This window comes from Hakea prostrata, chromosome 9 (assembly GCF_041222555.1).
Source record: "Hakea prostrata isolate BN-2017 chromosome 9, UWA_Hpros_2, whole genome shotgun sequence".
Classification (NCBI taxonomy): Eukaryota; Viridiplantae; Streptophyta; class Magnoliopsida; order Proteales; family Proteaceae; genus Hakea; species Hakea prostrata.
In genome coordinates, this window is record NC_142608.1 from 10,994,659 (window position 1) to 11,018,934 (window position 24,276).

Genomic DNA, 24,276 nt, shown 5'->3' on the forward strand with positions numbered 1-24,276 from the left:
TATTTGAGAAAAAAAAAACACTATCAAAATTAAAACATTTTTTATCCTTCACTCTAAAGTGAAGAAAGACTCTTGATCAAATATTGTCTGTTTTCTTACAAGATTTTAAGAAATAATGAAAGAAACTTTGGACCTTTGGCTGGTTGGTGCAAAAGTAATTATGCATGTGAATGGCTTACCCATGATTATGAATGAAAACTTTCACTACAAGGAAGGTTTCTCTATAGATATTTTTTTTTATTTTGAAGTTGGAGGCTATTGAGGTATTTGAGTTACCTCGTGCTTAAACCCTAACCCTAACAAAGCCTTGGGTCTTGGAGGGCGCAAAATCCACCTCCTAACATGCTCAATTTTACGTTTCAAAGCTTACACAAATACAACCTCTTAACCAGTCGGTCCTAAATCCCTTCGAACCAGGTGGGGTTGATTACAAAGAGACAAGCGTGGGGAGTTGAACTGGGAGTTAAGTGACATTCCACTCTATCCTTTGCGAGTTTTTCTTTTCCCCTCAACATAAACCTGAAGAATTTTGAACTACCTACCTGTACACAAGATATAATGGGGGCATAGTACAGCAAACATGTCTACCAGCTGGGTAAGTCACAAGACTCCTCTCAATCCACCTTTGTTAAGGTGAGATTGGATAGGATTATGCAAATCATTCTCCAAAGCCCAAGCACTAGTCAGTCAAAGTGTCAATCAAACCTTGGTCATAAGACTCATAACTGAAAGGATTGTAACCCTTCACCTCTTTTCGTTTGGGGTTTTTGGGGTGGCGTAAGTGTTTTAAGAGAAAAGAAGAAGAAAAAAAAGGGGGGGGGGGGTACGGAAATGTTATTAAAGGCTAATTAGAGAATCAAAATAGCAGTGAAGCATGTAAATTGAGATGAATCAAAGATCCAATGATGAACAATCTGTAACTTGGTTAGAAGCCCAAAACACACCCACTTCCTCAAAAAGTGGGAGACATGTCTGATAATCCAAACATTATAATGTTTAAACTAGCCTACCCATTCTACAACAGCAACAACAAATCTTAAAATCTCCGCAGCACCTGTTGCAGATCAGGATCAACAACGTCAGGTCATGGCGGTTACATTTCTGCTAAGCCTCAACTTTACCTCCAAATATAAAACAGTGAGGTCAAGCGGAAGCAATAACAAGACTTCAGCTTACTACATGCATGTATCTGAATCCTGCTCTGGCTTGCCTTGTACCTTCGCAGCGGTGTCCTACTCAACTTACAAAAAATGGACAAAAGCTGTGTCAAATGGCATTCCACCATATGTATATTTTTTTCATGAAACTAACATCATATTCAAGAAAATTGAAAATCATAACCCAAGTCAGCTCTTGGAGAGACCAACCATGGCGTTTGAGATATGTCAAGACCTGCACAAAAATGATTGGGCATCTGCAACCCAGTAATATTTTACACTGAATGGCCAGCACTTCCTGAGCCTGAGGAGAAAAGCTTTAACATCTGAATAGTTAAAAACCATCTCCAGCCAACCCACAAAAACAATTGATGACAAGATCCTGAGAAAAGATGTACAACTCAGAACTGTAGTAAACACAGAAATGTCCGATAGAAACTCCATGTCTCTGTCCTGTTGCTTGGCAAAAGACTTTGACATGTCAACTCCTCAGCACTCATCCCAAACAATTTCAACTGGAACCACGTCTTAAAAGTATTGCAGATTGGTGGTTGGTAACAGTTATGGAAATCTCATGATCGTCCTGAGCCTTTCGTAATGTATTGTCAAGAAAAGAAAGGTGGTGCGTTGTAGTCAAGGAACCGGAGGAGTGTTCTTTGCATATCTTGCAGAAGGTATCCGCTGCAATACTCGTGATAACTCTGGCTTCAGTCTTTTACTTGGAGTTGATTGTGATGATCTGAACAAACATGCACATACTTGGTGAACAAGTGAACATAGATAAAACACATGAAAACAGAGAGTAAATAATCAAAATTTTGAATAGCATTTGAGAACACTAAAACATATTTACAGGAAGAAGAAAAAAAGAAGAGAGGGTATAAAGGTACAAGTTTTACTATTATTTTAGTTTGTTGTGCTGTTAAATAACAGGCACAAGGGAATACAGTATCTGATCAAACAAATGAGTGGTACAAGTTTTTCCACCTTTCGAGTTATTTGGCAATAATGGAAGCACAATGATTTTAATTTAGAAAAACAACAACCTCTAAACATGCCTTATTATTGCCAAAAGAGTGAACCCATTGGATGCGATGCCGAGTTCCACCATTTCCCAAAACATTTCAATTGATTCCAAGGGTTTTCCAAGACCAAGTGGACTCTGAAATAACAGAGGTCCAAGATTTACATCTTTAACAAACAAATCATCAAACACTTCCTGACTCTCTATTTGTTTATTTTCTTTAGCTTACTTTGATCAGATATCTTTGAAAGTATGAAAGTTAGGAGTCTGTAATTCATTTTCAGTAATTCTCTGTAAGACATTGCAGTTGTTCAAATGGTCAACAGAGGGTATCTTCATTGACCATATGGTCAGTTAGATCATTGTTATCGACCTGAAGTTCACTGAACACTCTTTCCTCAAAATTAAGATTTCTAATCTTCCGTGATTTCCTTAGGTTCAGCAAGTCTGATTATTTCACGGATATGCACCCCACAAACATCCAACTTCTCTAGGATTCCAATTTATCCACACCTTGGATCTCAGTTAACTTCTTGCCTATAGTATATTGTTAAACCATTGCTCATCTTTTGCAGAATGGGTGTATGTGAGGATACCCTACTTTGTTATATATAGCCAATAAAGCCTGCGGAGACAATGGAAGAGATCTGGAAATTTGTGTTTAGTGGTGGACCATTCCAAGAGGCATCATGTATCCTTCATCTCTTCTTAACACAAGGCAGAAATTTGAATACTGGTACTATTTCATCTGCGAGTTTTTCAGGAAGGACCTCGTGCAGGACCATCTCATTTATCAATTATCACACAAACTTTCTCCCGAACACCATTGGCCTCATAATTTCAAATGCACAGGGCATATGAGACAACCCTCAGAAGATGCCTGAGTCCACCGGAATTTCATGACTTTTAGGCAAGCTTTTGAGGATTTTTCCGCTGACACCACACGGTTCTCGCTGGCCTGTGCTGGTACAGAATGGATGATGTGAAATTTGTCTTCAGGTCACTAAAAGCTATCTTATTGCAAATCAGAAAGAGAATAGGTCCTCTCAGTCAGTTCTGTTCCCAAACTTATTCTGAGAAAGAGAACCATTGCAGCTTTGATTTTATTTTGCATTTTAATAGGGTAACAGAAGGTGGAATAACCAAGAATGATTTTTTCTACAGGTAAAAAGAATTCCTCTAGCAGTTGAATGCTTAAAATAACTTGGCCTGGAAAACAGGTTCCACTTTAGATAAAAATTATATACATGGATCAACTTTTGCAACCAAATGAAGTTTATATAAATATAAATATAAAGATACTACAAAGGAAATTAAAATCCATCTCCAGATGTCTAACACATATTCGACTTTAACTCAAGTGAAGGAAATATTCCAAAACAAAAGAAACCGTGGCCAAAAATAATCATAAATGTAGTTCAAAAAGAAATCACTAACCTTGGAGAGCCTGGACGTTTCTGCGTATACTGACCAAGCACTGATTTCAGGCTTGTAAGGGCCTCTTCAGCAGCCTAATGAAGGGGCAACCCAAGTTTTCAGACTAAATACATCAAAATTAAAATGGAGGAACAAGATGAAGAGGACAATGAAGTGAAGAGGGAATACCTGCAGTTTAGCTTCATCCCATGTTGATCCAATTCCCTTTCCAAAGACCTGGCTTCCTATTTCAACCTAAAACACATTCCCCAATCAGGATTATGCATTTTTTTCCCAAACAGATAACTTTATATTCAGAATGGCATTCAAGCAATCCATGGGGAAGTATTAGTTTAAACCAAGCAATAAATATAGGTACCATTCATGCTATGCATCGGAAAGACGGAAACTACTAATGAATATATCAAGTTAGATGACAGCCTCAGCACCCCAAAAAAAAAGAAGATTGGATAACAGCCTAGAAATCATGAATGCTGGAAACAATTGATCTCCTAATCCCTTATTTTCAAACACATTTGCTTTATCTTAAAACTGCTAAACTACAGTAATATAGATGTCAGATAATCCATCCACGTCCCTTTTATATGTAGCTTATACAACGGATGGCCCAAAGGCTGAAATGTCTATACAGACAAATAAAGGTGCAAAACGGAACTTGAATAGAAACACAAATATAGGAGACACAATGAGGAACCAACAAGCTTAAACCTGAAAACCCCAACCAAATCAAATTTTTCCCAGGTTCAAATTCAAGTGAAGGGAGTGATCAATCAAATTTGTCCTGTACATAATCATGGACATTTTAATATAATAAATTGGTAATCATGTTTACTAAAGCTAAAAAAGAATAGTTTCCAACCAAATAATTAGTCCATTGGAACATCACCAACGGACATGTAATTCTATATTTCTATTTAAATGTCAAAAGCAGCATTATGGAAAATGCAAACCTGAGCATATACTTCGCCTTTTTGAACTGAACTTGTTGGAAGTGGGGGCTGAGGTTGAAAAACTAGATTAAGCCCCTCTGTCAAACACTGAAAAGTAATTCCTTTATGTCATTGATCTAAAAGCAGAAAATTTGACACAATATGGACAAGAATAGACCGAAAATTTTAAACATAAACAAGCAGTTGGCATCTCACTAATTCTTTAAGGGCAGCAACAGAACCCATTGATTTTTTAGATCCGTCTGTCCTCGGGTCTAGAAACCTGGATGGCTCTGATGTAGTTGAAAATGCAATAGATTCTTCCTTCGAAAATGGCAGAAACCCAGAAGAATTTGTATCACCAACAATGCCGTTCTCATTTGCATGTGAAAGCTTGTTCAAATCCCCAAGCACCAAGCTGGGGTCAGGCTTGACATGTGACAGATATTTATCTGCAGAAAAGAGTGTAACTATCTAAGAGGCACAAAAGATATACCTGATGCTGACTATAAAAGTTCAAATATAAGTAGGAATGGGACAGCAGTAGTAGTGTTGACTCACTCATGAGTGCACTTACTATATGCTGGCAAAATGTAAATAGGACTATGGGCAGATTAAATTTATTCATCTCTAATTAGAGCAGAAAAAAATAAGATAAAACGTAGGCATCACTGCGTCATACATTCTTCTCTCATTATCCTTACATCCTCGAACTCTCATGCATCAGAAAGATAAGCAAAAAGTCATAATCTCAACAGAAGTTATGAAGAAGGCAACAACCCTTCTCGTTAGGGGCTCTTAAAATCCCACAAGACACTGAACACAATGCAAGATAGAAGAAAATTAATGCCTAACAACAAAATCCTTTTTATTCATGTGTATGTGCATGATAGGGAACAGCAACAAGACAAGTGTAAAAACAAATCAAAGTAGAAGAAAATTCAATGCCAGCAGTAAGAACCAAAAGATACAAAAAAAAGTAGGTCATCCTTACTGGCTAAATTCCTAAGAGAACTTTCAGCAGCCAGCTGCTGAGCCTCCTTCCTTGTCTTACCAATACTTTCACCAACTTTTTCCCCGGTGAACCAGACCTACAAAAGCAAAACATTAATCTTACAATCTTTCTTTTTTTTGGATCAAACAAAAACACATTGATTAATTGCTCTCACACAACCACAAGCTAATCACATCATGAACCAAACATGTTCAGATCCAACAACCAATTGCCATCATTGAAATATGCAACAACGTGAAATACACACATTGGAACTATCCATGGAAAAAATATATAATAATAATTATGTTTCAAAAAAAGTTTAATAACAATTATGTATTTAATGGATCAAAAAAAAAACAAGGAAGAGTCAAAATAAGAAATAGCATTCCCTTGGAATCAAAGAACATGATTAACAAATCAGGGAAAAGGAACCTGTGAAACTAATCTCTCTTTTCTAGGGAAGAGAAAATCTGTAAAATTAGAACCAGTACTAGTTACAAGTCTAGAAGGGACTAAAAAGGGCTTGTGATACATACTCAAGAAAAAGAAGGATTTCCATCTCTAAATACAGACAAAATAATTCAATGAACTTAGTATTCAATCTATCAAAAAATCTTTGATGATTGAGAAGGAATAAGGGAAAGAAGAAACTTCAAGATGGCAGTTGCTGCCCAAGAAAAAAATCATGAAACGAATGGATGCAACAATCCTTCAGGCTAAGTTCTGGTCAAAGAAATCTTCTTAATTAGAATTTTCATATGGCACCATATGCCCATTTCACTTGCCCAAATATGCTAATATTTATATTGTACCTGGACCTTGAATGGAGACATATCAGCAGATGAACATCAAAATAAAGTTGATCAGCACCTGAGCATATGCAAACAATCCCTCAAGAGTATGGTAGTAACTCAATTGAGAGATAAGGATGCAGTGAAGGGCTGAAAGACTGAAATTAGTAAGTAATCTCAGAAATTAGTCACTTACTAAGGTCAAACAAACTAACCAGTTGATAGTAGGGTACCAAAAGGTAGAAGAACACCTCAAAACCCTTGGAGAACAGATGGTTAGACAAGGATATAATAATAACAGAGCGAAATCAGATAATAACCCAGGACTGAAATTAGAAGCGATGGACAGATAAGGTAACTGACTGACTTGCAATAGAGCCAGCCACTGGATGAGGTGAGGAAAGTTGATGGAAGACTCCAATGGGGGAAAAAGATTCTCAAACATTGTAGTCGTCTGTTGGACAGAATATGAGTCAACATGGATTGCAGCAGAAACTCCATGAGAAAGACATCAGGACTTGAAAGAAACAAAGGATAATTCCGAATGTTACAACCAAATAGTTCCGAATGTTACAACCAAGTTTCTTGTCTAGATCAACAATAATTATTATCTCAGTAATTGCACCAAACAGAAACAGCAGGTCAACCAACAGGTTGGCTATAGTGACAGAAAAACAAGGAAACTCGATACAAGAAAGGAAGAGAGAAAAGGGAAGGAATAAGGATATGACCAACTTCTCTCAAGTCTCACCTATGGCCAACCACAACGGTGTGTGTGTGTGTGTGTGTGTGTGTGTGTGTGTGTGTGTGTGTGTGTGTGTGTGTGTGAGGTCATGAGATCAAACCTCCTAGACCAAGGTAGAAATATATAAGTAACAGCCAGGTAGTAATTACTAGATACTCAAATTAGTAACTAATGTAACAAACAGAAACTAATTAATCCTCGCCAACAATCTGGTTTCAGTGAACCAGTAAGACTCAGACTATGCGCTTGGTCTGGAGCAAACTGAAAGGCTAAGTTGAAGAACAATGGGCTTAAGTATATGCTAGTTCGCCTTAAGCCAATGACTATCCTGTTACTGTAGTTGTTGTATACACTATACATTATCTAGAAGAAAACATTTCTCTTAAATTAGTATGCTAAGATACCTCAGTAGAGAATTGCAGTTCTGTGCTAGAAACCAAAGCAGGTCTGAACTCCACCTACAAGTAAGCAAAAAGGAACTATAGTAAACTAAGAAAAAAGCCAACTGACTAAATTATTAAATCTCCAGCTTTATTACATCAGAACTTCTCTGATACCTTGCTTCCACATTTCGTTGCAATTTCCTGTAGAACTACTGCAGGGCTTTCTGAATATGGTGGTGGTGTAACCCGCCCAGAATCAAAATGAAGATCCCGCTTGACAGTAGGAGATCTACCCAAAGGCACCTCATCACCTTTAAATGGAACATAGATAAGATTAGACAAGATCATACACAAAAACTAAGCAAATTATCATCACCTTTTCTTCTTTTTTTGTTCTGCAGAGTGCAGACTATAGGACTGTGCAAAAAAAATATATCAATTATTAAAAATCATAAACCGCAGACATGTTCTCAAAGGAGGAGATAAGTGGATTCTATAATCACCTAATAAATACATATCCACAAATAGACAAATAGGTCAAAACTACACAAAACCATAAACTTTCCTTCTTTTGGAAATCTGAAGAAATGCAGGACAAAAGTACATGAGGAACAAAAAATATAGTTTCTTTTGACCCAAAAAAAAAAAGGAACAAAAGTTATGGCTCAACATATTGCCTTTAGAATTATTAGACACCATTAAGATATCAAAAATTGATGCCCTCTAGTACGAAAGCTTCTGACAAATTCACACTGGGGACTAAGTTTCTTTCAATCCTCATATCCCTCAACCCCTCCCCACCTCAAAAGGGGAGGGGGGGGGGACCCAAAAATGAAAGAGAAGAAAATAAAATCAAATAAAACCCAACTTCCCCCCCCCCCCCAAAAAAAAAAAAAAAAAAGAAGAAAAAGAAAAAGAATTGTGAGGGGAACCAGAGGACTGTAGCAACCATTCTCTGATCTACCACTTAAACAGCAAAATCTTTCTATAGTCAAAACCAAGACTTGATGGGATAAGAGTTAAGAAAACATCTTCTCAAGATCTCTGTAACATCTCAATACCTTAATGAGATATCGATCTTTTACTGTAACTGTATGAAATGATATGTTAGTGGTTGATGCATACGTGTGAAGTGGCTCGAGTGAGAACAAAAGAGTTGATGAGGTTTATGTTAATATTGATATATTATACATTTTATATGTACAATGTTTATTTAAATAGCTATCACTAAATTTTGTATAAAGTAGCATAGTTTAGAACCTTTAGCCAACCAACCAAGGGGTCAACGTCAAAATCCTTTTTGGACTTTGATATTACAAACTCCGATAGTACCATCTGTTAAAATGGCCTACATTGGCCATATTCCAAGTTTCATGACCAAACTGGGCCAAAAACCACCCAACGCGTCAAACACTCAAAAAAATAAAGGGTATGCCACCATGCTGAGGTATTGGTCCAATTGTGCTTCTTTTTCTTATTTGGCTGATCAAGCTGGAATCTGAAACCAAGATCTCAAAACTCAGTTTAAATGGCCCAAAATACACTGTACAATCAAATGGGTCAAAACCCCACCATATACAGCAAACAAGCTAATTTAAATAAATATTTAAAATATTTAAAAATAATAAAAGGAAAAGAATTGCACCACCTTGCTAAGATCTCGGCCCAACTCGCTTTTTTTATTAATCAGGTTGGGGTTCAAAACAGGTTCTCAGACCTTGGTGGAAGGATTCAATGTTTGCGACCAAGTTGAAGGGAAAACAACAAAATGCTCAAAAGCAGAAGGGGGTTTCAAACAATAAATAGATGACATACACTCAAAAGCAAAGCAAGGTGTAAAGGCATTAAATAGATGACATTAGAAATTTATAATAATGATGGCGACAAATGTGTAAATGAAATCTATATGGGTAGGAGAATCATAATATGGAATTCAAACAGAAAGAGACAATAGTGTTTTAGTAGTAGGTTTTGGAGGGAAAACCAGGAGACAAGTGGAAAAACTGGAAATGGGAAATAAAGCTGCTGGGAGGGGCAGTTTGGGCAGGATAAAAATAAATAAATGCAGGAAAGGGACAAAGGAGGGATTGTTGGATTGGGGGTCATGATTGGAGTTTGGGCTCCTTTAGTCAAACCAGAGGAAGCGGCGGGTGCAAAAAGAATGGCAAAGATCGGGACTTCAACAAGACACATAGCCAGAAAATGTTTGGACTAGAGGTAGACTTCTTCAATGCATGATTCCGATCAACCACTATGATGAGCCAGCAAGGATGTTGCCAAAGAAACACACCAAGTTGCATGAGAATACATAGGCTGTGCTTGAAATAAATAAAGATTTTAAAACCAAGTGTGTTTTAAACTTCTCTTCCCCTTTACTTTTCATTTTTCTTCATTGGGGGGGGGGGGGTGTTCTCTAGTTGTCTCTGTTGCGGAACATGGGGGTCAAGGGAGGTTTCAATCGGGAGTTGTGGATGAATGGAAAATCATCATTTATTGGAAGTGGCACTCTCTGATGTGTCAGATGCACGTTCCTTCACCATATGAGACTGATGTCCTCTGTGCTGCTTCTTATGAACCAGATCTCTTCCCGTGTATTGGGAGGCCACTCCACACTGGATATACTCCAAGTTTCATCTCATTTTATTGTTGCACAGAAGGTGTTCTTTCACAGGTTATCATCTCCAAAGAAAGTTTGATCACTCTGGTCTTCAATGTATTTTCGTTGACTACTCCACTCAGAAGAGTACAGGTATCACCATATGCAGATTAGTTTCAATGGATGTGGTCTTCCATGAGGGTGGGGCTTACTATTCCAGGTAAGCATTCCTTCATGGGGAACATACTGGTGAAGACACGACACCAATTTTACCCTTCAAGGGACAGACCCTCTCAAGACGACTTTTGATTCTTCCTGCTGATGCTGATCCTCCTAGACAGCAGCAGGTAGCAAACCTTAAAACCATTTTTCCGCCTCTCTCCTAAACAGTAAATTGATACTACTACTACCGATTTTCCACCTCACCAATTGTTGTCCTCAAACCCAATTTCTTCTACTACTGAGTCTGGTAATGTCCTATCTCCTAATGATCCATCTCTTGAGTCAACCCAATTTTGCCAGCATGCAACTTCTCATTGTGTGCCTTATGACTCTCTTTCCCCTTCCTATCATGCTTTTGTGCTTGTCTTCTGTTTCCTTCCTCAGAACTGGCAGAATGTTATGGCAAACTCTAGAGAACCCAAGATTGAAGAAATGAAGGAACTTGGTAAGAATGATAACTAGGAGTTAGTGACACTTCCTCCAAGCAAGAAATTCATAGATAGCAAATGGGACTTCATTGTGAAACAGAAAGCAGATGGAACTGTTGAACAGATAAAAAGCCAGTTTTGCCGGTATGGGATTTGCTCAGACTTAAGGTAGGAAGTTAATAGGAGACTTTTGCTACAGTTGCAAAGATAAACTCTATTCAGGTAATTCCTAAAGCAGTTAATTAAGGGCTGGACTTGCAACAACTTGATGTTGAACAAACCTCCTTTCATGGTGAACTTGAAGAGGAAGTGTACCTGGAACCCCTCATGGTTGTTCGAGTAGGGGTACTCCAGGGAAGGCATGTAAGCTGAAACATACATTACATGAGCTAAAGCAGCCCCCCAGAGGCCCAGAGCTTGATCTGGTTGCTTCCATAAAGCTATCGTGTCAGAAGGATATACAAAGATTAATGCACATCATACTGTATTTACCAGGCAATCTGACACGCACATTGATGATCTTATTATCTATGTAGATGATACATTTTAGCAGGTGATCAAGCTGAAATATCCAAATTGAATAATTATCTGGGACAGGGAATTTGAGATTAAAAAATAATAATAATAAATAAATAAATAAACTTGGGTCAGCTATGGTTTTTTTTGGCCATCAAAGTAATGCTGAACATATTTAGGCATGGGTACTTGGGTAGTTACAGTGGAAGTGGTTTTATAGAAGGGAAATTTTAGTGATTCCCTCCATGCAATGGAACTAGGAACTTGGAGATCATATTTCTGGCAAATAGAAGGCTGGGTTCAACAATAGATCCCAATGCCATTTATATGAATTTCATTGTAACCATGAGATAAGATTGACCTGGGATTCCCAACCCCCCCAGGGCCCCCCAGTCTCTTTTAATGAGTATCCACATCGAAACCTAAGCCTCAAAATTTCATTTCTCTGGGACTGTATGGTGATTGATTTGCCATGCCTGGCCGTGAAAAGAAAAATCCCATAGGCATTGATTCTAACAAAAGGTCCACGAAATCATACATGATTGCTCAGTAACTAGTCAACGTCATAGTTGTGTGAGAGCCTAGGCTACCCTAATCATTGGAGAAGGGGGGAAAATCAACGCAGAACCAGCAACCTGCCCTCTCAGCAAATGATGCCTTCATACAAAAGGGAATGTAATTTGTGTTATACTAAGCGCGGGAGAGTTGCGCACTTGATATGGGCTTCTTTTTTTCTAATGTGCTTTATGTAGCCAGCAGGAAAGTAAGCTATTCTGGATGGTCTCACCTGAAAACGGCGCTGATCAGCCAAAGGTCAACCACTATCCCTATCAAGGACAATAAACGTCAAGATTTCACCACATTAATTTACAATCAAGTGTGACAACTGAGAAGTAGTATTGACGGGTAGTAAACGTCTCAACTGTCAACTACATTGTTAAGTATAAAATAGAATTTGAAACTGACAACAAAAAACTTAAACAGATTAAGTAGAAGACAATAAGGAACAACAAATCAAATGTACAGTTTCTTCAATAATATATATATAGCCAAGAATCAACCCATGAAACCAGCAAAAGTTAATATTAACAAGAGCCACAAAAGAGAATCGAATAGCTTTCTAGCATACAATCATATTGTAATAGGAACTTACCTGATAAAGATTGAAAAGTTGATCCTGATCGGTTCAACCTTAACTTTTCGTCTCCATTATGTCCCTGCAAATTACCATGTTATCAGATCATTATGCCTCGTCAACCAAAATTTTTCACCCAGTGTTTCCACAGCAAAGCCAACAGTACAGGGTTAACCCTAGAAAATACCTCTTTAGACAACCTTTGGTTTTCATTAAGAATTCTGTCGGAAGAAATTGAACTCTCCACTCCATGTACGAAAGGAACATGATGAGATCTCCTCTTATCAAAATGCATTGTTTCTGGTTCTATAGGAAATTCTTTGGGTATTGCTCGGTTCAGTTGTCTAGGGCTCATCTCTTCCTCCAATGGAAACCAGCTTCCACGTGTTTGGACTGGAGGGACTGAAACTTGTAGAGAAGGTCTTACAGGAAATGCTGGCTCACTTGAGGTATGGTCTCTTGTGTCTTGCCCATGCTGCAATATAAGAAGTCTCCTCCTTGTATCAGGATCTAATTCTGATTCTGGAACCTCACCTTCTTCTCTAGCGGGAGAACTTTGCAACATAGATTCTGAAAGGCCCACAGGACTCATTTGTTTAACCAATGAGGCTGCTTGACCAAACTGATTACTAGCTAATGATATTGGTCCTTGAGAAGCTGGCTGTGAAATTGAGGCAGATGAAGACGTCACTGCATGCTGGACAGGGGCAAGCCTTGGGTCCAGAGAAGATGTTTGAATTGCATCCTGAATGACTCAAGAGATTTCAAACTTTTCATCATTATAATCACATTCAAACACCAATTTTCTCGATTAACAAATATTATGTCCCAGATATATATAGAATAAAAAAGGAAGACTTTGTGGCCAAAAGCCAGACATTTCTCTCCCTCCCCCCCCCAAAAAAAAAAAAAAAAAAGATGCATAATAAAAAAGCATATTCAAGGATGTAGATCAGATCATAGCGTTAGGATATTTGCAACACAAAGAATTCACATGAACCCCACAAATGAACATGCAAAAGAATAGAAATAATAATACATCTAACCTTGAATCTTCTTTCAACTTCAACATCGGTCGTTCCCTCAAAACAAAGGGGATCTTTGTTTCCATTTGAAGCAGCATCATCCTGAGCAGCGATTCATTGAACAGTGTCAGTTACTTTATACACTACTGAAGAAATCAGGGATTAAAGTTTAATAAACAGTCACATGGAAAACTGTCTCCTAAGTTATCATTCCAGCATTAGCATCCCATGTTTGACCTGGGATTAGTAGCATTCATTGAATCATTGGTCAATGATTACAAACAATATCAATCTAACCTTTTTGTCAGGCGACTCAGGCTGCCAGTCATATACAGTTAGCCATATTCATGGCGAACAATGAATGAAGCAACACAGAGAACAAGGCTCATATAATAAGACCTAATCCATTCAAAGAATCTAGGAAGGAAAACTTTCCACAGGAAGTCCACAGACCGTCAGCCATCTTTTCCTCTAGTTCTAGGTCAAATAATGAGATACGCATCCCAACTCAACTAAACTAAACCTTAGATGTGCAAGTATGGCTCTGGTGGTCCTGACCCACCCTGAGAGCTTGAACAGGGCCTAGCCTCAAGATTTTGGCCCTAAGGTCGGGCCTGGGATTTGCATTTGTTCCACCCGTCCTGTCTGTGATTTTTTTGCCCTAATCTCAAACAGACACAAAATCGTCTTACAAAGAGATTGAGAAAGTAATTATTGTCAAAACATTACTTTCTTTTAGGTTTAATGCTATCTACATTGCTTGGAGGCCTTTAACCTCAGCCTTCCCATTCAGTCTTTCCTCATCCAAAGGCACCTCTATGTCAACCCTAACTGCACCCATAGTTGGAACTTGGAACAGCCCCGAAGATGTAAACCACCTTTTCTTCTCTTGCTCCTTCTCCCGCTCCTTGTAGTCAAGAGCCATCACCTCCATTTGGCCCCACTCCAAACGCCCCCATGTGTTCCCAAGGGATTGGGATTGGTTTTTGAGACATTTTGCATGCCCCTCTATTTGTGATGTGGTAGGCAGATTGGTTTTCAATGTTTTGATCTCTCACTTATGGTGGGAGCAGAACCTTAGGCGATGGACCTCCAACTCCAAATCTCTTGTCTTGATTTGGAAAGCCATTGATAGAACCTTACTATAACCTTCATTGATTTCACGAGTAATGAAGAAGAATAGATTACTACTGCCTTACTTTAATCTCAGAACAGCAAGAACAACAGTGGAGCAACAACTGAATTCATTAAGTAATGCCAAGTAATTAACACTAATGAACACAAGCTGATCCTACCAGCAGATAGTTAATTTAAGAACAGCAAAAACAAACTAAACTCCCTGATAAACAAGAACAGCCCCAACACCCAGAGCCTTCCCGAGAGGTCTCCCCTCTCCCACAAGCACTGCTTGCTACTTCCTTCCTACCTTTTTCTCTCCCCCTCGCCTTACATACCCTAACAATCCTAACAAACTCTTACATTTCTTCCCACTCATCTCCTGCCATCTGGACTGTCTCTGCTGCCCACTGCTGTGAGCAGAGTAATGATTGCTGTCCAATAGAAGGTTGCCAACTGTCTTCTCCTTGCTTTTGTCCCCTTCAGCCACTGGAGGTGATATTGTGCTCTTCCCCCTATCCTTACGCTTGTACACCCAAGTTATGAGAGGCCTATCAGCCATCTACTTTGAGGTTTCTGCTATTGCAACCTCCCCCCCCCCCCCCCCCCCCCCCCGTTTTGGATATCCCAAGGAACAGGAGCATTGTTATTTCCTAGGGTCTCGGCTCCTCCTTTTTACCAACTAGTAGGTTGTAATCCCCCCCCCCCCTTTTTCTTTCTCTTGTACATGTTTTTGTTCCCCCTTCTGGGACTTTGGTTAATGAATTTTTTTCATTCATCGAGAGAAAAAATGCTATATACATTTGTATTTTTCTTCTAGGTTCAAACAATTGATTATCAGGGCTAGGGCCGGTCAGGAACAAGGCCAATGAAGAGCAATCTGTCAAGACCCAGTCCAATCAGAGACAATCAGGGAGGAAATGGAATTGGGTTGGCCTGTCAAAGTTTAGGGTGAAGAATAAGAATTTTAGGCCCTGAATCAAGATCAGGTGGGAATGGGATTAGCCAAAGAGCATTCACGGCTGGGATAGGATTTTGAAAAGCCCATCCCTGTTGCAGCCCACTACACTTGTCTCCATGGAATACATAGATCTTATTCAAAACTGTATTTGATGCCAACTCTAACCACACTGACTTTTAACTATATTCCCACTATTTCACCCAACATTGTTTCAGGCCTCCATCATGTCTTTTGATACATAGAATCCTTCACTGAAAATAAACAGAATATATGAACCATATAAAGAGTGCAGATTGACCACATTGTCAAGGCCATGCCCCAAGAGTCAAAGACAGACAAAAAGCAAACAAAACAGAACCAAAAGAGGAAGGAGAGTAATACACTCAATGAGCAGCAGCAGGAATATAAAGACATTATAGGAACACAGATATAATGAAGTGAACAAATTATTCAATCAGGTCAATGCTTTTTGATGTATCACTTGGTACAACCCACTATTTAGAAGATTTAGTTTTTAATGTCCAGAATGGTACTTCTGATTCTTCAGTAAGAGAAAGAAAGATCATGATTTACCTCTGAGATCAAGTAGTTGCTCACATCAGGAGCAGAAGGAATATCTGCCATGTCATCTTCATAGTGAACATCAGAAATCTTTTGTAGTAGACCCTCATCAAATTCTCTGTCAAAATTAAGTTAAGACCGACAATGTCATGCCAGAAGAACTCAGCAACTCGATGTCAAGGGGGTTTAGGACTTCCATAGTTGGCTATAAAAGGACAAAGAATGGATGCAAAGTTCGATTGGCTGTCACATTCAACAATGACAAACAATAGATGCACAGAAAAACAAAACTTAGTTACTTGAAATGATCTTTATTTTCTTACTTGAAAAAACCACCTCTAACATTGCATGCAACATTTCTCGCAACACATAGGACTGGAACTGCATTGTTCGCCTGCAAGTGGAATTGTAATACTAAGTACCAGTTTCTTTAAGAAAGAGTAAAAGAACTCCATGCTATAGATTGAAAATGATGCTGTAAACTTTGTAGAGAAATCTGGTATACTTCAGCTTGAGGAGCATAGTATGGAGCAAATGCAGGAACAACATGCACCCGAGGTTGATCTTTCTCATTCCACACTTTCAAGCGGTCATCAATCACCAATGCCATCCTAGGATGGCAGATTCCATCTTGAAAGACATTGAGCAGAGACTTCTTTAAACCTATTAAAACATCACAAATAGGAAAAAGGGCAGTACAGAAGGTAAGAGTGCAGTGTAAAGTTAAACAATAGATGGTTAAGTAGTATTATCTACACTCCAAAGAGTTCAGATCACAAACTGAAATTTCATATACTTTCCCGTTAGAGCATGCCAGCTACAGATGAGAAGCAACCATGAAACCAAAGAAAGAATACTCCGTTCATGACTTACCAGATTTGACACAGACTATGCGATTCAACAGTTCTACTGAGCTTATCAAATTTGATTCTGGATCAAGAAGCCTCCACATTTCCAAAGCATAATCTCTTTCAGCCATAGTGCAGACATAAACCTCAAAACGTTTGCGACCTCTTGCAGTTAAATAGCTTCGAAGATCCTCCCATGCAGGTCTCAGCCGTACAAGTACACTTGTATCACGAATCTGTGAGGAAGGAAATCCGTTTAATTACAGGAAAATGAGTGATCTGAACAAACACTTCATTGGAAGAGTCATATCATGTTGTTTGCAAGCTTAATAATCAACCTAATACAAATCCAAGGTATAAGTTTGATTAGGTAACTGAGAAATATTCCAACTAATGAACCTAGTAGCTAAATAATAAAATAGATTCTTTTGTACAAACAAGTAGGAGGTCATGCTTGGCACATTGGTCAAATGCTCACTTGCTGAATGCAAGGTCAAGGGTTCAACTTCTGGAAACAGGGGCAAGGCTACATTCATTTGACCCTGCCAAGACCTTGCTAAACGTCAGAGCCTTATACACTGGGTGCAGCATCTTTTGCAGGGAAGGAGATGAAAAGAACAGCTGATTGTTGAACACGTACACCTATCTCAATTAAATCAACTTTTGGCTTAAAAAAACTCACATTTGTTAGCACAAAATATCACATTGGTGAACCACCAACTATAGTGCAGGTAACCATGCATACTTTCCCAATTTATTGTGAAGTCTAAATCATTGCTTTTACAGAGCATGAAAGTAGGACACCAAGAAACAGTTCTTCATCCACACAATAAAATATAGACAAAATATTCCCTTCGTGAAGAGTATGTCTCCACCAAAAGCAGGCTGCGTGTGTGCCGTAAATTATATGTCATTGTGTTGCATTAGGGTTAGTAATGGAAATATGGTTTCAAACATGCATGGACTACTTGTTGAATGGGAATAGGAAAGTACGTACCACTGGATTGATGCGAGTCAGAATAATATTTTTCTCCTGCAGCCTTATAAGTGGCCGAACAATTGACGGATGGTTGTCGGACAAAGCTGGAACAACCTCAGATTGAACTTTAATTACCTTCCCGTTATCACTAATCTGATCATTTTCTGCATACTGTTTCAAAATAATCTTGTCATCTTGATACCGCTTGACCTCTGCTAGCATACCAGAAATGCGTTGTGGATCAGTCTCCATGTTAATTTTTTTCTGCAAGGCATCAATACGATCCTCAAACGAGCGCATTGTATTTGCAACTATTAGTGTCTCATCGAGATCAAATACAATGCCCAGACATCTAAGGTTCAGCATGACAAGGCAAGAATTGTAAAGTCCGGGTGCAACATTGAAACCCCAAAAGCAGGAATATTGTTCATCCTTATTCTTTGAAGACATGGCCACCAAATGGAGCTCCTCTTCCCCAAAAGGCATAACTGCAGTCTGTAAGCGCAGATGCACCCAACACCATCAAAAACTATGTAAGCAAGAAGATGCATCATATTTCGACGGGAAGAGAAAAAAACATAGAATGGAAGGTTATGAACAAGCCTCATCAGTAGATATGTTATATTATAAACACGGAAGTTAAAATGAGGGAAAAAATCCATGGTATATCTACTCATTGAACTTTTGTCAACCTTACCAAGGAGTACATATCCAAAAGAAACCACCATGTTAAGTGGTTTTTTTTTTTTTTCTTTTTTTTTTTAATTCCTGTGAAACTTTCATATGATGTGACAATTTCCATTATCATCTTAGTTACCATTTCTATCTGACAAGTATCATTAGATAGTCAACCTTACCCATTCTTAGATTAAGAGTCTGAAATTCCAGTCATTTAAAAAGCTAAGTTTCGATGATAGATTAACAATACCTAGAAATTTAAATTGGGGATGCTATAAATTGTATCTTAGCATCAAGATGGGGAAATCGGAGAGCTACTCAACTTAAAGAGAAAAGGGAGTGGTGAGGAAACCATCCCACTAAATCAAGTCTTCTACACCACAATTCTAACAGCATTAATAACTAAGTACAGGACACTACACATTATCTTCTTAGCCTCTGTAGGTATTTTTAACTCCAAAACCGGAAAGTTAGGTTCTCAGAAGCATGAAAAACGTTCCTCGTCAGACATGTCAGCCAAAGTTCAGCAGTTCAAAACAAAGTCGATAAGATGGAAGTGAGAGAAAAATAAACGCATGGAAACAGCAAAGCCAGAAGCAACTACATAATTCACTAGAACTGTCGGAGCTAATGTTTCACTTCGAAGATTACTGTTCGAGTGGAGTTCAGAATCCTCTTGAGTTTTAAGAAGTAAATTTACAGCAATTTTCTTCCGATGAGCTGATTTTCGCTCTGAGTTCGGTGGTACCTTGTTCTCTCTGAGACAAGAGGTGTGCAAAGACAAGAACGGCGAATCCCCCGAAAGCGCTTTCGACTCCATTTTGAGGCAAATGCCACAGGGGGCGATAGTGTGAAGAACTGCTAGTGGTGGACACCTCTCACTCGGCTGTGAGAAGTGAGAGATTCTGAATTCTTTGTCCATCAGGTCGTTGATTTTCGAGTTCTGAGGGTAAAACTCTGCTTCCCCAAGCAGGGAATTGCCCAGATGAACCACCGATTTGAACATTTTAACACAGACTCAAAAAGAATATCTGCTCCAGAATCAATATTCCTGCTTGGATTAAACAAATCAAAGTTGAGATTACCCTTTCAGCGGTTGTCCAGTACAAACTGAAGTTCTGATTTCATCATTAGAGGAGAAATACAGATTCTTTCAGGAGTCCAAATATAGGGTTTTGTTGTCCATCGGAAATAAAGAAGAACTTCAAGGATGCTTTAGATTTGCGTTGATTTCATCTGAGGTGATTTCGGTTTTCATGCATTTTTCCGCTGACTAAGAGCCGATCTCACCCAGTTTTACAGATTAGACCCAAAAAAATTCTGTTTTTTCTGTGTTCTGTGTCTTCTGTTCCTCAGATTTTAGGTCTGAGAAGACGATCAGCGGCAATACAAATCGATCAGTCGGACGTAAAGATTCAAACCAGTTTCTGATTTTAGGGTTCGATGAGAAACGGAAAGAATACGAAAACAAAACCCTAGTGCGTCCACACCATTCCCAAGGAAACCTTAACAGGGAAAAGCGCCGATTGCAAATAAACTTCCCAACAGGAAGAAATAATAGCCCAAAGGCCCAAAACTCAAGTCAGTTTCGTTTCTTCTTTAATTTCGTTTTGTTTAATTTAAAGAATCCAATAGTTCCACTCCTCTGTCCTGGTCAGCATACGCCGCCTATCATATGCTCATCATGTGATCACCGTCTTATAATTCTAAATCAAGCATCTCCTTTCTTTCCTTTCGCAATAGGCCAATATTGCCATTTACACCCCCACCCCCTAAGGGTGTCAATTGCGTACCAAACCGTAACATCTAAAACCGCTCCGTAGCGTACCGTTCCAAATTCGATACGGTTCCGGTTTTAGATACTCATACTGTCGGTACATACCGAAACCGTACCGAATTGGTACCGTACCAAATTAAAAGATATAAATTGTAATTTTACAATTAAAACACTTAACCTTTTTCCTATCCTTAATTCTCTATTTCAAAATTTTGTTTCATCATTCACTTCTCTTCTTAGATTTACTTGTTTTGTTTCTATTAATTAGATTTATTTGTTTTATTTATTTTAATTTCAAATTATATCAATTGGTTGATCACAATTTCATTAGGATGTTAATGAACTAATGACAAAAATGGCACAAGTTCATTCGTACCAAAATTATACCGCACTAGATACCATGTTTAAACCGTTTTCCCATACCAAATTAATACCAAAACCATACCGAACCGTTTTTGTAAATACCGAAACTATACCGTACCGTTTAAATTCGGTACAATACAGTTATTGTTTTCGGTATTCAAAGTTGGTACTAAGGGTGTCAATTGCGTACCAAAACCGTTTAACCGTATGAACCACGCCGTCTAAAACCGCACCATACCGTACCGTTCAAAATTCGGTATGGTACGTACCGAAACCGAATTTCTTCGATACGGTTCCGGTTTTAGGTACTCATACCGTCGGTACGTACCGAAACCATACTGAATTTGTACCGTACCCAATTAAGAAATATAAATTGTAATTTTAAAATTAAAACACTTAACCTTTTCCCGATCCCTAATTCCTTATTTCAATTTTTTCATTTCATCATTCACTTCTCTTCTTAGATTTATTTGTTTTGTCTCTATTAATTAGATTTATTTGCTTTATCTATGTTAATTTCAAATTATATCATTCGTACCAAAATTGTACAGCACTAGGTACCGTGTTTAAACCGTTTTCTCATACCGATTTAATACCAAAACCGTACCGTACCGAACCGTTTTTATAAATATCAAAACCGTACCGTACCGTTTTTATAAATATCAAAACCGTACCGTACCGTTTAAATTCGGTACAGAACGATTATGGCTTTCGGTATTCAAAATTGGTACCGCACCGAAACCGTACCAATTGACACCCATACAAGCACCCCCACCCACCCCAAAAAAAAATTAATGGTACCAACTCTCTTAGCGATAAAGGATAAAAATCTTTCTTCGCACATACTTGTAAAATGAGATACATAACATTAAAGATCCAATTATATAGATCAATCATAAGAGTCACAATAGAGTTTGTTATATTTCAATGCATTGGATTTCATGTAGTTGATTCCGAAGTGACATTTACCTCATTGTACAATTATACGATCCAAACTCCTATCTACCACCTCTCAAAAAAATTATGGTTCTAGAGGATCTTGGGCTAATTTACTCAGATCTAATAAAAGTAAGGATGATGAATGATTCGGAGATTTAAGATGAAGAGAGAAAATTTGTTTCTACAATTTACAAGATAATGAAGATGAGAATTGACAAACATTTAATCCACAAGGCATCTTAATAAAGCTGTGAATGAGTTTAATAAGCCTAGCTTAGATGCCACAATAAGATTACGAGCACGAAAAAATGCTATTTATTGGTTGAGAAATCCTATAAGGAAGTTTCAAGCTTAGAGGTTATAAATGATTTTGATAAAACGTGCATTATTGCAATGACTAATGTAAGATTTTATTTTTTTGTAAAGGACTAATGTAAGAATTTTAGAAGCATAATTGTGTGTGAATTCAATTTGAAAGATAAATAGTTGCACCTAATCTAGCAAAAAACTATACTGATTGCACAACAAACCATTTTAGAGAGCTCCCACTTCTCTAAATCATCATTTTCTTCTCATCCAATCCTCCTACACTCTTGAATGTGGATCAGCTGTTAAAACAATTACTACTATGAGATCCCCTAGAATCTTAATCCTTTAACCTATTGGTTTCAAGACCGCGAACCCGAAGCTTGAATAGATGACAAATGTGGAGCATCCGAGTCGAGCTTGGAGGTTCAAAAATGGAACCCATGGAAGTGGATGATCACGACGAAGACCCGATCACTCTAATGGAGTTCAAGAGGAGAGAGAAAGTCAGTCCGAAAAACATCAAAATGAGATTTTGGCATTGCCCGAAAACCAATGCTATATAACTCAAATTCCAAAGTAAACTATACCATTGACCAAGCCTTGAAATTACCTTTCTACCCATCCAAAGATTATCAAAATCAGCCTTCAAATAAAAGAGATAGAGGGACGGATGATCGGGCTAGTTGCACGGCTGGTTCAATTGCCCCCTACCTAGGTGTGAGGTAGATTCGGGATTTTGGGTTTAAAACCCTATTTTTTTTTATTATTTCCTCTCTCAAAAGCTTCTTCTTCTTTTTTTTTTATGTTATAATGGGGCTAAGAACTTGGGAGTGGAGAAAACTTTGGAGTTCGGTAGATTTCTTGCACGCAGTGAAGCATCAAAGTGCAAATCATTGCGATAGCACGTGGAAATGTGAACATTCATGGAACTCTCTCTTCTAACCTATCTTTTGAGGTTATTCATGAGCAATTAACGTTATGTGGTCGTTGTTGGTGCTAATGGGTATTATTGAATATTTTTCCTACCTCCATTTATGTCTCCCAACCCCAATGACTGTTGGTTAACGCAAACCTTTACATTCGACACCGATTCGACCTCTCTAAGATACTTGCAAGTAAACTCAGGTAACCCAAATTGGGGGTTTTCATTTGGGAATCAATTGGGATGTTTGAAAGGTGCTTTGTGGACCCTAATGTTGTTAGATTGAAGGCCCCAAAGCCCAATTTTTAGATTATTTTGAAATGGAGTTGAAATCGACCATTTTGGTCACAACCCTAGGGTGGGCAGTCGACTGGCCCTAGCAAGCTAGTTCCACTGCCCCCTATGATGGGTGTGGGTTTTGACCCCCGATCGATCCCCAATTTACCTTCTTTTGATTTCTCATGGTTCTAGGCCTAATTTGAATTGATTGTACCCTCTTTGGTGGATATCTTTGGAATTTGGAGAGTGTTATTGACAATAACAAATCAGGAATACATCGCCATTGTCTTGTGCATTTGAATTGCTTAATTTCATTAATGTTGTATAATTATTTGAAATACGTGAGACTTTGCACGACGGAAGGTAACGTGATGTGTTGTTTATTTATTTTTCAAATTACGTAAATGATGATGTGATTATGATGCGTGCATGGATTTTGATGGCGGGATATTGTCTTTTGGTAATGTATATACCAACTGGGGTAGTGGAATTGCCCATTACCCTAGTGACTCTATCTTTTCACTTAGACTTGAGTACATGGTCAATAGGTGTCTAGTTGTGTTGCTAGTGAACCCTTGAGTGCTACTACCCTTTCAATAGGGGTATTGAAGTCAAGTGACATGTGATGGTAGTAGTTGGGTTCTGTGACTATCAAACAAGTCCACGTTATCATGATATGGTAAAGTTGCATATGCTAAAGTTGATCTCACAGTGTCCAAAAGATGGCTTGAGTGCTGTGAGGAGACATGAGAGACATATGCTCCAACATATGTGGAGGACCATAGGGTGAGATGCCTCTCATTAAGGATACCACCCCTAGGTGGGAAGGATATCAAGCCAAAATGGCATTAGGCATGAAGCAAGATATCTGGACCATATGTAGTACGATATTATATGACTATGCATTTGACTTAGAGTTATCCCTAACACACACTAGTTCTCATACCAAATGGTTACATGAGAGAGTGGTGACCTATTCCACAGCCAAAGATTGATGTGACTTGACCTAACAACCGCGGAGAACCCAAGAGATTCCTCTTGTTGAGGGACAGTAATAAGACCGCCCATAGGAGGCTGGTGTATAGCTTAATGTGTGTATACCATAGAGACCTCATAGTTAGTGTTAGGAGCATACTTTCATACCCATTCATTATTCATC

The 24,276-nt window shown here is 38.4% G+C and overlaps 1 protein-coding gene across 2 annotated transcripts; it reads right to left on the bottom strand.

Annotated features, from left to right (window-relative positions):
• Nucleotides 1-817: 817 nt before the first annotated feature.
• CPL1 (C-terminal domain phosphatase-like 1) lies at nt 818-20,104 on the bottom strand. Of its 2 annotated transcripts, XR_016175600.1 has the most exons (18): nt 19,277-20,104; nt 17,869-18,345; nt 16,897-17,107; nt 16,529-16,686; nt 16,347-16,417; nt 16,036-16,141; nt 13,407-13,487; nt 12,548-13,105; nt 12,379-12,442; nt 7,638-7,774; nt 7,485-7,538; nt 5,542-5,638; nt 4,764-4,999; nt 4,569-4,655; nt 3,787-3,852; nt 3,619-3,692; nt 1,368-1,896; nt 818-1,240 (listed from the first exon to the last, which is right to left on the bottom strand). XR_016175600.1 is itself a non-coding variant. In XM_089168855.1 (17 exons), exons 1-17 carry the CDS (start codon nt 19,532-19,534, stop codon nt 1,791-1,793), a joined length of 2,841 nt encoding a protein of 946 aa, XP_089024981.1. In that variant the 5' UTR covers nt 19,535-20,104; the 3' UTR covers nt 818-1,790. The 2 variants fall into 2 exon arrangements, 1 of the variants encoding a protein (XP_089024981.1); XM_089168855.1 differs by having other exon boundaries at nt 818-1,896.
• Nucleotides 20,105-24,276: the final 4,172 nt, after the last annotated feature.